Source organism: Rousettus aegyptiacus, unplaced genomic scaffold (assembly GCF_014176215.1).
Source record: "Rousettus aegyptiacus isolate mRouAeg1 unplaced genomic scaffold, mRouAeg1.p scaffold_m13_p_1, whole genome shotgun sequence".
In the NCBI taxonomy this organism is placed as follows: domain Eukaryota; kingdom Metazoa; phylum Chordata; class Mammalia; order Chiroptera; family Pteropodidae; genus Rousettus; species Rousettus aegyptiacus.
The window spans coordinates 172,888,127-172,899,327 of NW_023416284.1; the positions used below are offsets into that span (position 1 = coordinate 172,888,127).

The following is an 11,201-nucleotide window of genomic DNA, read 5'->3' on the forward strand; positions in this document are numbered from 1 at the left end:
CTGAAAGGGGCACCCTCACTCTTTCCTGCTACTCCATGGGACTGTCCCTCAGAACGGACTGTGATTACCCTTCCCCCTCTGTTGACACAATGCCCCCTGATTGATTTGAGGCCAGAGTCATCCCCTGCCGCTACGTAAAAGGCATTAAAGTGCTCCCACTAGGTAGTCTCCACATTTATCTTCAGGTGGCACTTTACTCGAAAAGACAGATATTCTGATCTCGCTCGTGCATTTTGATCTCATGTACTTTAAAATGATTAGTTCTTATTCCAAAAGTCCAAGGCTTAATAAAACGTATGCTGACGACCGAGGATAAAATCGGAATTTAGTCGACTTCGAAACCTCTGCTTTTCATTCCCCTCGTGATTCCGTGCCATGTGTTCACCTTCTCTAGGTAACAGTGACCAGTCGGGGTCCCAGGAGAAGCTGCTTGCCGACAGCCAGGGCCTGAGTGGATGCTCTCCACGGGACTCAGGATGCTACGAAAGCAGTGAGAACCTGGAAAACGGTAATGCCCACACAGATAATCGCGAATGCTTCTTAATAGGCAAGCAAGCCGCTTAGGTCATTTCTTGACGTCTGTGCTTTGGCTAATGACTGTCTTTCTTCCTCAGGCTGAGCTACCGCTTTTGAGAATACTAGCAATAGGGAAGGGAGTTTTTCTGGGATTGCTGGTGCTTAATTAAGATCCTTAGGAAGAATGGACATCCCTTAAGAACCTAGGCGACGGATGTTTTTGAGAAATGAGTACAGTGGACTTCTCTTCAGTTATTCTTTCATTCCACCTAGTGCATACATGGAGAGTCCAAGACTAAATTTGTGAGTCAGAGAAAAGGGACCCTCCATTTTCCATTGTCCTGAGACTCTTAGAGTCTTAGCACTAAGCGTAGATCATGAAGAGTCATGGGATTTAGAGGGAGGAGACACCTGGAGTTTGAACCCCGAATAGAACATTTATGAGCTGAAGACTTTGGTCAAATTACTTTAAGTGTCTGAGCCACCTTACTGCTGAAATAGATGAGTTTTTCTTTTATAGATCATTATAAGAATTAAAATTACAATATATTACTAATACCCAGCATTTATTAAACACTGACTAGGAATTAGGCAGTGGGCTAGTTTTTTATGTAAGGAGTTGCTCATTATCAATTTCTGCAGTTCATAGTTTATAGATGAAGATTTTAAAGCTCAGAAGGATGAAAAGATCTCAAAAGCCTTGTTCTTTTCATTTAGATCATGTGTCTCATGCTTGGTTCCTCACAGGCTCTCAGTCGAGGGTAGACAGTATTTTAGACCTTATTTTCCAATGCCATAAGATTTTCAAGTCCAAACTCTAACTACTTAGTGTCATCCTACGTCAGCCAGTGGTCTCTGGGCTGTCTTGAACTTTCAGCCAGAAGGGATGAAAAACGATGGATTGATTAAAATCAGTAGACCAATTTTTAAACAAGGAAAAGGGCAGCACGTGGCATGAAGACTCTGTGCGTGTGTTTGCTTGCTATTTTGAGGAATGCGACTATCCCAGAGCTCGGGGCTGCCATTCCTGGGTCTCTCATTTCCACATGAGGATTTCGAGGACCCCCTCTGAGAACAGGAGGATTCCTTCAGCCAGGGCAGCCCTCGGCGCTGGGACGCAGCCAGTAGGGCAGGCGAGCTTGTCGGCTTGCGGGTCACAGTTGCAGAATGGCTCCTTTGACAAAAAGACAGATTCTGGCAGTGGTATATCAGAGATTCTAGTATGAAAATATCTCATTGATATTAAATCCAAGCAAAAAGACTGACTTTAGCCAAGAAGTCGTTGCTTCATTTTTGTGGAAGCTAGATCTCTGAATAAAGGGTGTGTGCTTAAGTCTTAGAATATTATACTTTGTTTTTTTGAAAATCTCAAAACCTCAGGCCAGTTAGAACACAACTCCCCGGATCTAATCTGGTGCGTCCTGCCTTCTTCTGCAGCGAGCAGGACTGCAGGCTCGGAGTGACGGTCCCCACACTCACATGTGCCCTCCCCACCCCACGATCTAGTTCCTGGAAGTTACTAGAGAATATGTGTTTTTGCCCTTAGCTGGATGGAGCATTGAGCCCCATACTCACTGCAAATGATGGGCTCAGTTTAAATCAGTAGTTTACTTATAATGTGTCCTTCATAAGTGCATGCACATAGAAGACATTCAATAAATAGATTTTGGGACAGCGGAATCAACCAAAACTTTCATTTTGCAAATCAGCATAAAAGCATACAACAAAGGTTTGAAATTGCCAGAAGTCCACAATTTAAACAAACTAAAAACACTTCTCAGCGAGATATTTTCAAAATAGAATGGATTTTTTTTTCCATCTCTTTTGGCTTTGTCCACTTAATAATTAAGGACAATGGTACGTCCTCCACCTTTGTTTATTCAAATATTAAACCAGGCAGCACGATTCCAATTCTCATTCTCAACTAGCAAAGTATTTTCATTGAATGGAGAAATAAATGCACGTCGTATTTAAAGTAGCCAGTGCTGCTTGTGCAGTTCGTAACTTCTGGTTTGGGAGCCCATGCTACCTCGAGCCCCAGTTTTTAATTGTCATCTGAGGGGGCTCCGTGGTGTGAGGGGTGGGGGCCACAGAGAGGATGAGGTTGGGCCTCGAGCCACCCCGACACTTCAGCTTTATAAATGAAGCTTCATTAGAAAAGATAACTCCTACTTTGAAAATTACTGATTCGAAAGTACCATTTTCTGAAAAAGAACAATTCTATTTCCGTTAGGAACTCAGTGCTCATCTTTCAGATCTCTCCAGCGTTTTAGTTTGTAGTCAGCCTCTAATATCTGTTCCTCCCAACTGCTGCGTGAGGTGAATAAATTCTGTCTAAAATACTTGCGGCCATAAAACCTAAATGGTACGTCTCCTATGTCCTTTTCTTTACGCAATAAAAACCAACATTTGAGTGTCGGGAACTATGAGGTCCATAAGGAAAACGGTCCCCTAGGTAGCTAGCTCATCCATCAGGGTCAAAAAGCAGCAGTATCTTACGTGCCTCGCTGTGGCCAGAGCGGTTACTAGGGGAGAGGGCAGTGGGAGGGTCGCACGTCTTGTTGGCCGCTTCCCTGACCTTACAGTCAATGTGAAATTCCAGAAAGCTTACTTGTCTCAGATGGAAGAGGAGTCATAGCAGAATGGGATCAGGTGAACTCAGTGCTACCGTACGTGACTCTGTGTTACCTTTTGTGCCCCTATTGTAGTAAGATTAGGAGGGAAGAAACAGGAGGGAAGGGTTCCCCTAATTACTGGTAAACCCTTGAAGATCATCATGAAAAATGCCCAGGGATGATAGCTTTTATAGCTGCCATTGGAATCCCATTGAGTAGCCCATGTATTCAAATGTTTGTTGAACACCTATTAGCTTTTTAAACTGCAGGTTTCAGTTCATTAGTGCACCGCGAAATCATTTTAGAGGGTCATAAACAGAGGTTTTGTAAGATAAAATAGAATCGAAAATATCAGGGTGCGTTTCATGGGTAAGGTTACTGCCTTTAGTACTGTTTGTTACTTGTGATCTTTGTTTCACTTACGTGTGTGTGCATGTGTGTGTGTGTCTGTGTATACTGGGTGACGAATGTAAAAAGTGTTTCTTACTGTAGATCATAATTTAAAAATTAGTTTGAGGACTGTGGTGGGCACCAGACACAGGACCGCAGTGATGCGGGTGAGCAGGAGGGCCAGACGCCGAGGCGGTCCGCGCTGTCAGGTGCCAGCTGCCGTGGCGGGACCGAGAGCTGTCACCTCCAGGGGTTCCCCCTAAGCACCTTGCTCTCCTCACTCTCATCCCAATTCCGATGAGCGTTTTGGGGACCTGGAAACTTGACCCATGGGCCCTGCCACTCAAAGTGTTTTATCTGCTTGAGAAGTCGGTGGTTCTCCCCAAAATCCCAGTATTATGACAGCCTTGGTCAAGATGGGGTTCAAAATCCACCTGGAGCACAGCGACGTCTCAGTTCCAGTTAACTCGTAGGCCCTGAAGAGTTTCATTTCTGTGAATAACCTTTTCATAGCCAAACATTTTCAGTAAATTAATTCTACTCCATACTGTTTTGGAACTGTAAGGATTTTACAGATATCACTGGCAGCCTTGTTAATGCTCAGAAGAATTCAGGTGTGCCTGCCGAGGAACTAGATTAAAGCTGGTCCACCTCAAGGTAAATTCAGGGATCTTTCCATTAGAAACAGAATGTGAACATGGAATTTATACATACAGTTTATATCGAGAGTTATGGGAAAGGAAAGCCGTATTTCTAAAATTTGTACTAAAGGGGTTTTCACAACTCCCTGCTTTAACCAATTTTTAAACTTTAGGTTTACTGTCTATGCTTTGTGAAGAGGAATTTCCCTTTTCCGTTATATCTGTGGTGATTTGACTATTAGAGTGGGACCGTGGTCAATATATTCAGTAGTAAGACTGGGCTAAAGATCTCCATACAACAACTATATAATAACCTAATAGCACCTAACAGTGTTAGCCTAGCACGCTGCTAATGTACAGGTGGCCGGGGCCGAGGCCACACTTTATTCTACTTACGGGAGGACAGATGCCAGTTGACCGTGTCTCTACTTTGCCAAATGCAAAGCACTTCATGTGTTGATTCATGTCTTATCAAAAAGGATGGGATTATTACTAAAAAGTCCGATTGAAGAGGCTTCGGTTCATACCCATCATTGAGTGCTCAGAGTTGTGCTCTGCATGATAGATTTAATATCATCCATTTGAAATTAGAGTTAGCTTGGGAGAAAGCTGTGAAATCATGAAGGAATCTTTTTTTTTCCCTCTGCTGGTAATGGCCGAACCACTTGTAATGACAGCGCCTCAGGCCTTTTCTCTTGTTCCTTTTCTCTCTATATGCATAGAATTTTTTTTCCAGAGAATCTTTCATTTACCCCAAAGTGTCCATTTCCCTAGAGTTGGCATTATCCATACCCTTTCTTCTTCTCCCAATCAAATCAGTCCACCACCTGATTTCTCCTTGCCGCTTATTTTGAAAGGACAGGGTTGCTTTCTAGGGAGATGTCAGAATTTTAAATTAAACCATTGAATTACAGATGTTCACTGAACAATGGACTAAGGAGAAAACCTTTAGTTATAAGAGAGTGGCTTTTCAGAGATTTCTTTGCACCTTCCAGACTTGATGTGGGTTTAATAGTTTTACCTTTTCCTATTGGCCTAAAGTATCAGGATCTCTTGGCTTATATGTTTATCATCTGGCTGTTCCCCTTAGCCCAGCATCAAAGCATACGCTAAATGTGGTATTAACCAAAACTGTAACAACAGGTAGAGAGAGAAATTGATGAAAACTGAGCACTTAGCATCGCGCCTGACCCACAGCCAGCAAATTCTCAGTAAAGCTTATCAAGCAGTGATAGTGGTTAATATCAAAGAACAATTGTCAAATAAGTAGATTATGTCTGGTTGATAGTTTAATGTTTAGTCTGATAGTTTATTTTAATCAGGGCTTTTGTTTCGCTGATAATTAGAACTATGTCAGTATTTTATAGATTGTCTCACATGAAAGACTCCTTTAAGCTTATACACCTCTTTGTTCCAAGGTCGGTTAACTGTTTTCTAGGATTTATTTGTTTTGCACACCGGAACAGAACGGTAAGCGGGGAAGGCTTGGAGGAAGGTGTAGTTTGAACGGTCGGTGGTCACCAGCGAACCCTCGGGGGCACCGTTTATGGAACCTGCCCCAGAATTCAGTCCACCTCCCCTTTCCAACCGTGACATTAGGAAATTGTACTCACTAAACAGAAATCCCGTTAGCGTGATTTCTAGTGGGGCGTGGATGATCAACCTTCTCCCATACTGACTGCAACTAGAAACAGACATGAGGCCTAGATTTATTTTTTTGCCTGACACAGCGTTTTTCCTTACCACATAACTCAGTTACTCAATTTCGATCTCTATGAGTTCTTTAATAAGACTAAGAAATCTTTCTAAAAATAAAAACGGAACCATAATAACCCTATATCACCCAACGTCATAAATGGCGATTTTCTGTTCTGCGTGTGTGTAATCCAGCAATGGGATCTAGGTGTTGGAGATTTCAATTACGTTAGCAAACTTTTATACATCAGTTTGATTAATGTGCCTCTTAAGATGTGATTGTAAAACATTTCCTTGTCTCACAGGCAAGACTCGGAAAACTGGTCTTCTCTCTGCCAAGTCATCGACCGAGTCCAGCTTGAAGTCTTTCACCAGAAATCAGCTGGGCAACTACCCGACCTTGCCTCTGCCGAAGCTGGTGGACACACTGAAGCCGGGGGAGGGGAGCAGGCTGGGCGGTGGTCTCGCCCCTCACACTTCCAAGCGCGGTGACCAGCCGTGTGCGACCGGCTTGAATAAAAACCGGAGAAGCCTCCCCGTTTCCATCTGTCGGAGCTGTGAGACCCTGGAGGGCCCCCAGCCTGTGGAAACTTGGCCCCGATCCCATTCCCTGGACGACCTCCAAGGAGAGCCTGACGCCGAAAAAGATGCGCCTCGTGCGGTGACAGAACCCTCCCCTCAGATTGCACCAGAAGTGCCACAAAAGACAGCCCCTGCCGTCGCAAAGGTCCACAGCCCCAAACGAGACTCCGCTGTTGACAATGCATTGCTACTGACCCAAAGCAAGAGATTTTCTGAACCTCAGAAAATGACTACTAAGAAACTGGGCGGCTCGATAGCAGTCTCTTCACGTAGCATGTCACCTCCTCCGTGTTTGCCCAAAAACTACGATGCTCAGCCTCCTGGAGTTAGACACAGTTTAACAAGGACTCCTCTTGAGGGTCACAGAAAAGGACTCGATTTTGAAGGAGCACATCACGCCCCGGGCACCAAAGAAGGTGAGCAGAGGGGCCCTGAGGCCAGAGCGCAATCCAGACATCCTGCCCAGCCGCCACCTGTCCCTGCGAAGAAGAGCAGAGAGCGCCTGGCCAACGGCCTCCACGCTGGCCCTCCGGGTCCCGATGCCCCCTGCCTGCCACTGAAGAAGGGTGGCCCCAGCGGCCCCAGCGACTGTCACTCACCTCAGGCTCCTAGGCCTCCCTCGCGGCAGGAGCCTGGCAGCCCACCAAGCACACGGCCACCGCCCTGGCTCTCAGAGCTGCCGGAGAACACGAGCCTCCAGGAGCATGGCGTGAAGCTGGGCCCGGCCTTGAGCAGGAAGATCTCCTGCACTCGGGGAGTCAATCTGGAAATGCTCACCGAAGACAAGTTACGAGCCGAAGGCATCGATCTCACGGAGGAACCATATTCTGATAAGGTACCAAAGGCCCTGGCCTCACTTCACAGGCCTCTGCTTTTATAAGTCAGGAATCCAGGTGAGAGGAACACCAGATGCCTCGGAGGCCAGCCTGGAGGCAGGGGCCTTTCTGACACGTGAGAGCACAGGGCGGCCCACAGCAGGGGTCTTTGCCAGTCGGTGCTGGGCAATTGCATGAATAGGGGGCACAGGGTCCAGATTAAATGCCAGTACAGCCTCGTAGTTTTATTTTATTTTCTTTTGTCTGTTTGTTTTTAATTTTTGGCTGTGATACGTTGCAGGGAGAACTGTCAGTCAGTACTAGAACTGGTTCTCAAAAGGCATGACTTAGCGGACAGGACAGGCCCGAGTTCCAGTGTCCATGTCTTAATATGTATGCTTTTTAGACATTAACAAGTCCTCGCTTCATTTTCCTATTTGTGAAATGGAATTAATAATAACCTCCATAGCTACCCTTAGAGGTATTTTTAGGAACAAATAAAATAAATGTAAACATTGAAAACTATAGAACCCTATTCAGATATGATCATTGTACAATTATCTGTATGGGTAACAGGCGAGCGTGAGGGGATTATATGAAAATCCCGTTGTACCGAAAACAATGAGATCCGTAAAGAAAACTTATTTCTCATTTAAAAAAATAAGAGTAGATCAATACCACAGTGACTTTGCAGACATATACATGAGAACAGATGTAGCCCCGCGCTGCTCGTGGAAATGAAAGCTCTGTTATAGTGCAATCCAAGGAGTTGCCTTACAAAAATTCCGTGACCACGAACAGCGTACAAGAGCCTTCATCCTCCTCCTCCTCCTTAATATCTAGTGATAAACCCCTCCGAATGGAAAGTCATGAGCGTCCTACTCTACAGCAGATGCTGGCTTAGTGGCGCGGGTGGTACGACTTTTGGTCCATGAGGCACAAGCAGTAAGCAGGCTGCCGGCCACCGCGGAGGGGACGTCCGCCCCCTCCCCTGCGAAGCAGGAGACTGTCTGCAGTAACTGACATTTCACAAAACGGTCAAGTAGAGTGAAGTGAGGGCGTTGCCCCCCAAAATACAGGGTGGTTGTGTTTCCCTTTAATTATGTTTCAAAACATTTCCCTAGAGCTCATCCTCTCCCTCAAAGATAAAGACGTAGACGTGTTCCCTCTAAAACCCCCTGACTATGGAGACAATGTGTTCACTTGTGACATACACTTGCGGCGATGTTTTCCGGTAGCTAAACGCCTTCTCCTACCTGACGTTTGCTCTTCTCCCTCACAGCACGGTCGCTGTGGGATTCCTGAAGCCCTGGTACAGAGGTACGCAGAGGACCTGGGTCAGCCCGAGAGGGACGTCGCCAGCAACATGGACCAGATCCGGGTCAAGCTGCTCCGGAAGCAGCACCGCATGGCGGTGAGCAGCCAGCGCCTCGGGGGTCCCCTCTCCCCGCCTTGTGTGTCTGTTCAGTCACAGAGTTGAACGATGAGCGTGCTGGCCACCGCTGAGTAGCCCGGGGCTCGCCATAGCTGTCGAAAGGAGACACCTTGGGGGAAAGCGATATGTCATCAGCCTGCCGACTTTTAAAAATACAGTTTGGGGAAAAAAAATAAAGGAAAGTTGTCTGTGACCCCAGTACTGTGAAAAAGTTAAGTCAGTCTAGGCGTTTCTCTGCACAGACACAGTCGTAAGTGTCCAGATTTGAAACCTGATTGTTTTCCACGATCAGCATGAGTCTACTTCTGTTATTGAAAATTCTTTTGTGTTAACATTTCACAGTGCTCTACTAGGTGGGTGTGTGCTAGTTTAGCTAATCAATAGCAATGAAACATTTAGACTTTCCAATTTTTTATTTTAAACAACATAATTAAGAATATTCTTAACAAATCTTCGTAGATGTCCAAGGTCACTTTCTGAGGACACATTCCTTTAAGTGGATTTGCTTCATCAACACTGCACAAAATCTCACGGATTTGCACACTTGGTAATAAATTGCCTTTCTGAAAGGTGTAAGACTCGGTCTTCCCAGAAGTCAAGTGTAAATGTTCATTTCCCTGCCATAGCTAACACTTGATATTATTGTAGTTTACATTTTTTATACCTAAAATGTTTACTCTTCTGGTTGTTAATATGGACTAAAAACCTAGCAAAAAAATCTACTATGTAAACACCCTACCCACCAAATAGAACATGTCACCATGAGACAAAATAACCAGAAATGTAAATGCTTTCAGTTTGGAGATGTGGACACATACCTGGGGTTAGATCTAATTCCAAGTACCTTCTAGAACCTCAGACTGTTCCTTCAGAATTCGTCTCACCTTGAAGAAGATGAGAAAGAATTCTTCATGCTCCTCTTGGTCTTCGACATGTCGTAGCATCATTGCTCTATGGTAGTCCAGCAGCACAGTACGTGAGCAGTGTTCAGGGACATGAGAAGTAGCCCCCTCGCGTGGCATGAGCAGTCTTTATAAAATGCCTGTCTTTGTTTACCCAGATCCCGAGTGGCGGACTCACAGAAATCTGCAGGAAGCCCTTCTCTCCTGGGTGTGTTTCGTCCGTGTCGGATTGGCTGATTTCCATCGGCCTCCCCATGTACACCAACACCCTCACCGAGGCGGGGTTCAGCACGCTGGGCCAAGTGCCTTCTCTGTCCCACACTTGCCTTCAGGAGGCCGGCATCACAGAGGAGAGACACATAAGCAAGCTCGTGTCTGCTGCCAGACTCTTCAAACTGCCGCCAGGCCCCGAGGCCATGTAGCTGGGCCTTTCACGGACCTCCCTGGACCAGAGCCACCCTCTCACTGTGCTTATGATGCTGATGCAATTCCCTCTTCACTGGACATGCAGACCAGATCCAGAAGAAAGGCTCAGTGTGTGGCCACACGGGACCGATGACCCTCTCTTCTCCAGGAGAGTCCCCTTGAGGAAAGTGGTGTGGTTCTCTATGACCCCCAAAGAAAAGACAAGCACTTATTTTTATTTTCAGAACACGACAGAGCCAAGATGCCGACCTGCCACAGGTGCTGTGCCTCCAGGCCATCTTGGTGCTCTGGGGGAGGGCCGGAGGCGGGGGGTGGGCAGCCTTTCTCTTTCTGATAGTGCCCTTGCCCTTCTGTCTGTCGCCCTGCAGGATACCCGAGGGCCAGACAGGCTTAGCTAGGCCAAAGCAACAGACTTGAGAGTGATTGTAACACCATTGACCTTGCTCATTGGTTCAAAAGTGAGAAAATCTGGCTGCACTAGAAAAAAAAAGAGTCCTATTCTCCTTTAGATAAACAAGAGACATTGTAATAATTGCTTCCTAGCAATCAGCTTTTATTTGCCTTAATATTAGCTTTTAAGCAGTTACCTAACTAGTGTTCACCTCCCTGTAACTGTAGTTCCAAATCTTCAGCTTAGACTGCCATCTGACATGTCTGGGGTGTTTTCAGCAAAAATGGGCTTTTCTAATTGTCTCATTCCAACATGGATTATTTCGTGGAGGTGTTTAGCAGCACAAATCTCATGTTGGCTTTCAGTTTTTAAACTAACTACAAAATCAGAAAAAAAGCTCTCTGAAATTCACAAAGACATCCTATTGTGTATACGTGAGTGAGTGTGCGTGTGGGGCGGGGAGGGTGTAGGGGTGTGTGTGCTTATAGTAACTATCTTTCATTTCAATCAGTTTAGCATCGATTGTTACCTGTGGGTCATCCTGCTACAGTTTTAACTTGGACTCCTGACCATGTCCATTCCAAATTCAGTCATCAGCTAATAGGTCACCTTCTCAGAGTCATTGTGAGGCTGAATTGTTCAGAAAGATGTTTTTAAAAAGGGAAATAGTTTATAAGCTGTTTTAAAAGTGGTGGGGTTTTTTTTTTTTTTTTCAGTTTTACAGTTAAGATATTGTTTTCCTTTTCTTATTTAGATAATTCTTTTAATTCAAATAAAGGTTCATTTTGGAGCC

The 11,201-nt window shown here is 45.3% G+C and overlaps 1 protein-coding gene across 6 annotated transcripts in view; it reads left to right on the forward strand.

Annotated features, from left to right (window-relative positions):
* SASH1 (SAM and SH3 domain containing 1) overlaps positions 1-10,867 on the forward strand; it is a 208,287-nt gene extending 197,420 nt beyond the window's left edge. For all 6 annotated transcript variants that reach the window (XM_016160134.2, XM_016160132.2, XM_016160131.2 and 3 more), the window contains 4 exons: positions 395-508; positions 6,163-7,274; positions 8,537-8,668; positions 9,750-10,867. In XM_016160134.2, the coding sequence (XP_016015620.2) occupies positions 395-508; positions 6,163-7,274; positions 8,537-8,668; positions 9,750-10,013 (1,622 nt within the window). In that variant the 3' untranslated portion in view covers positions 10,014-10,867. The remainder of the gene's footprint in view (positions 1-394; positions 509-6,162; positions 7,275-8,536; positions 8,669-9,749) is intronic.
* Positions 10,868-11,201: the final 334 nt, after the last annotated feature.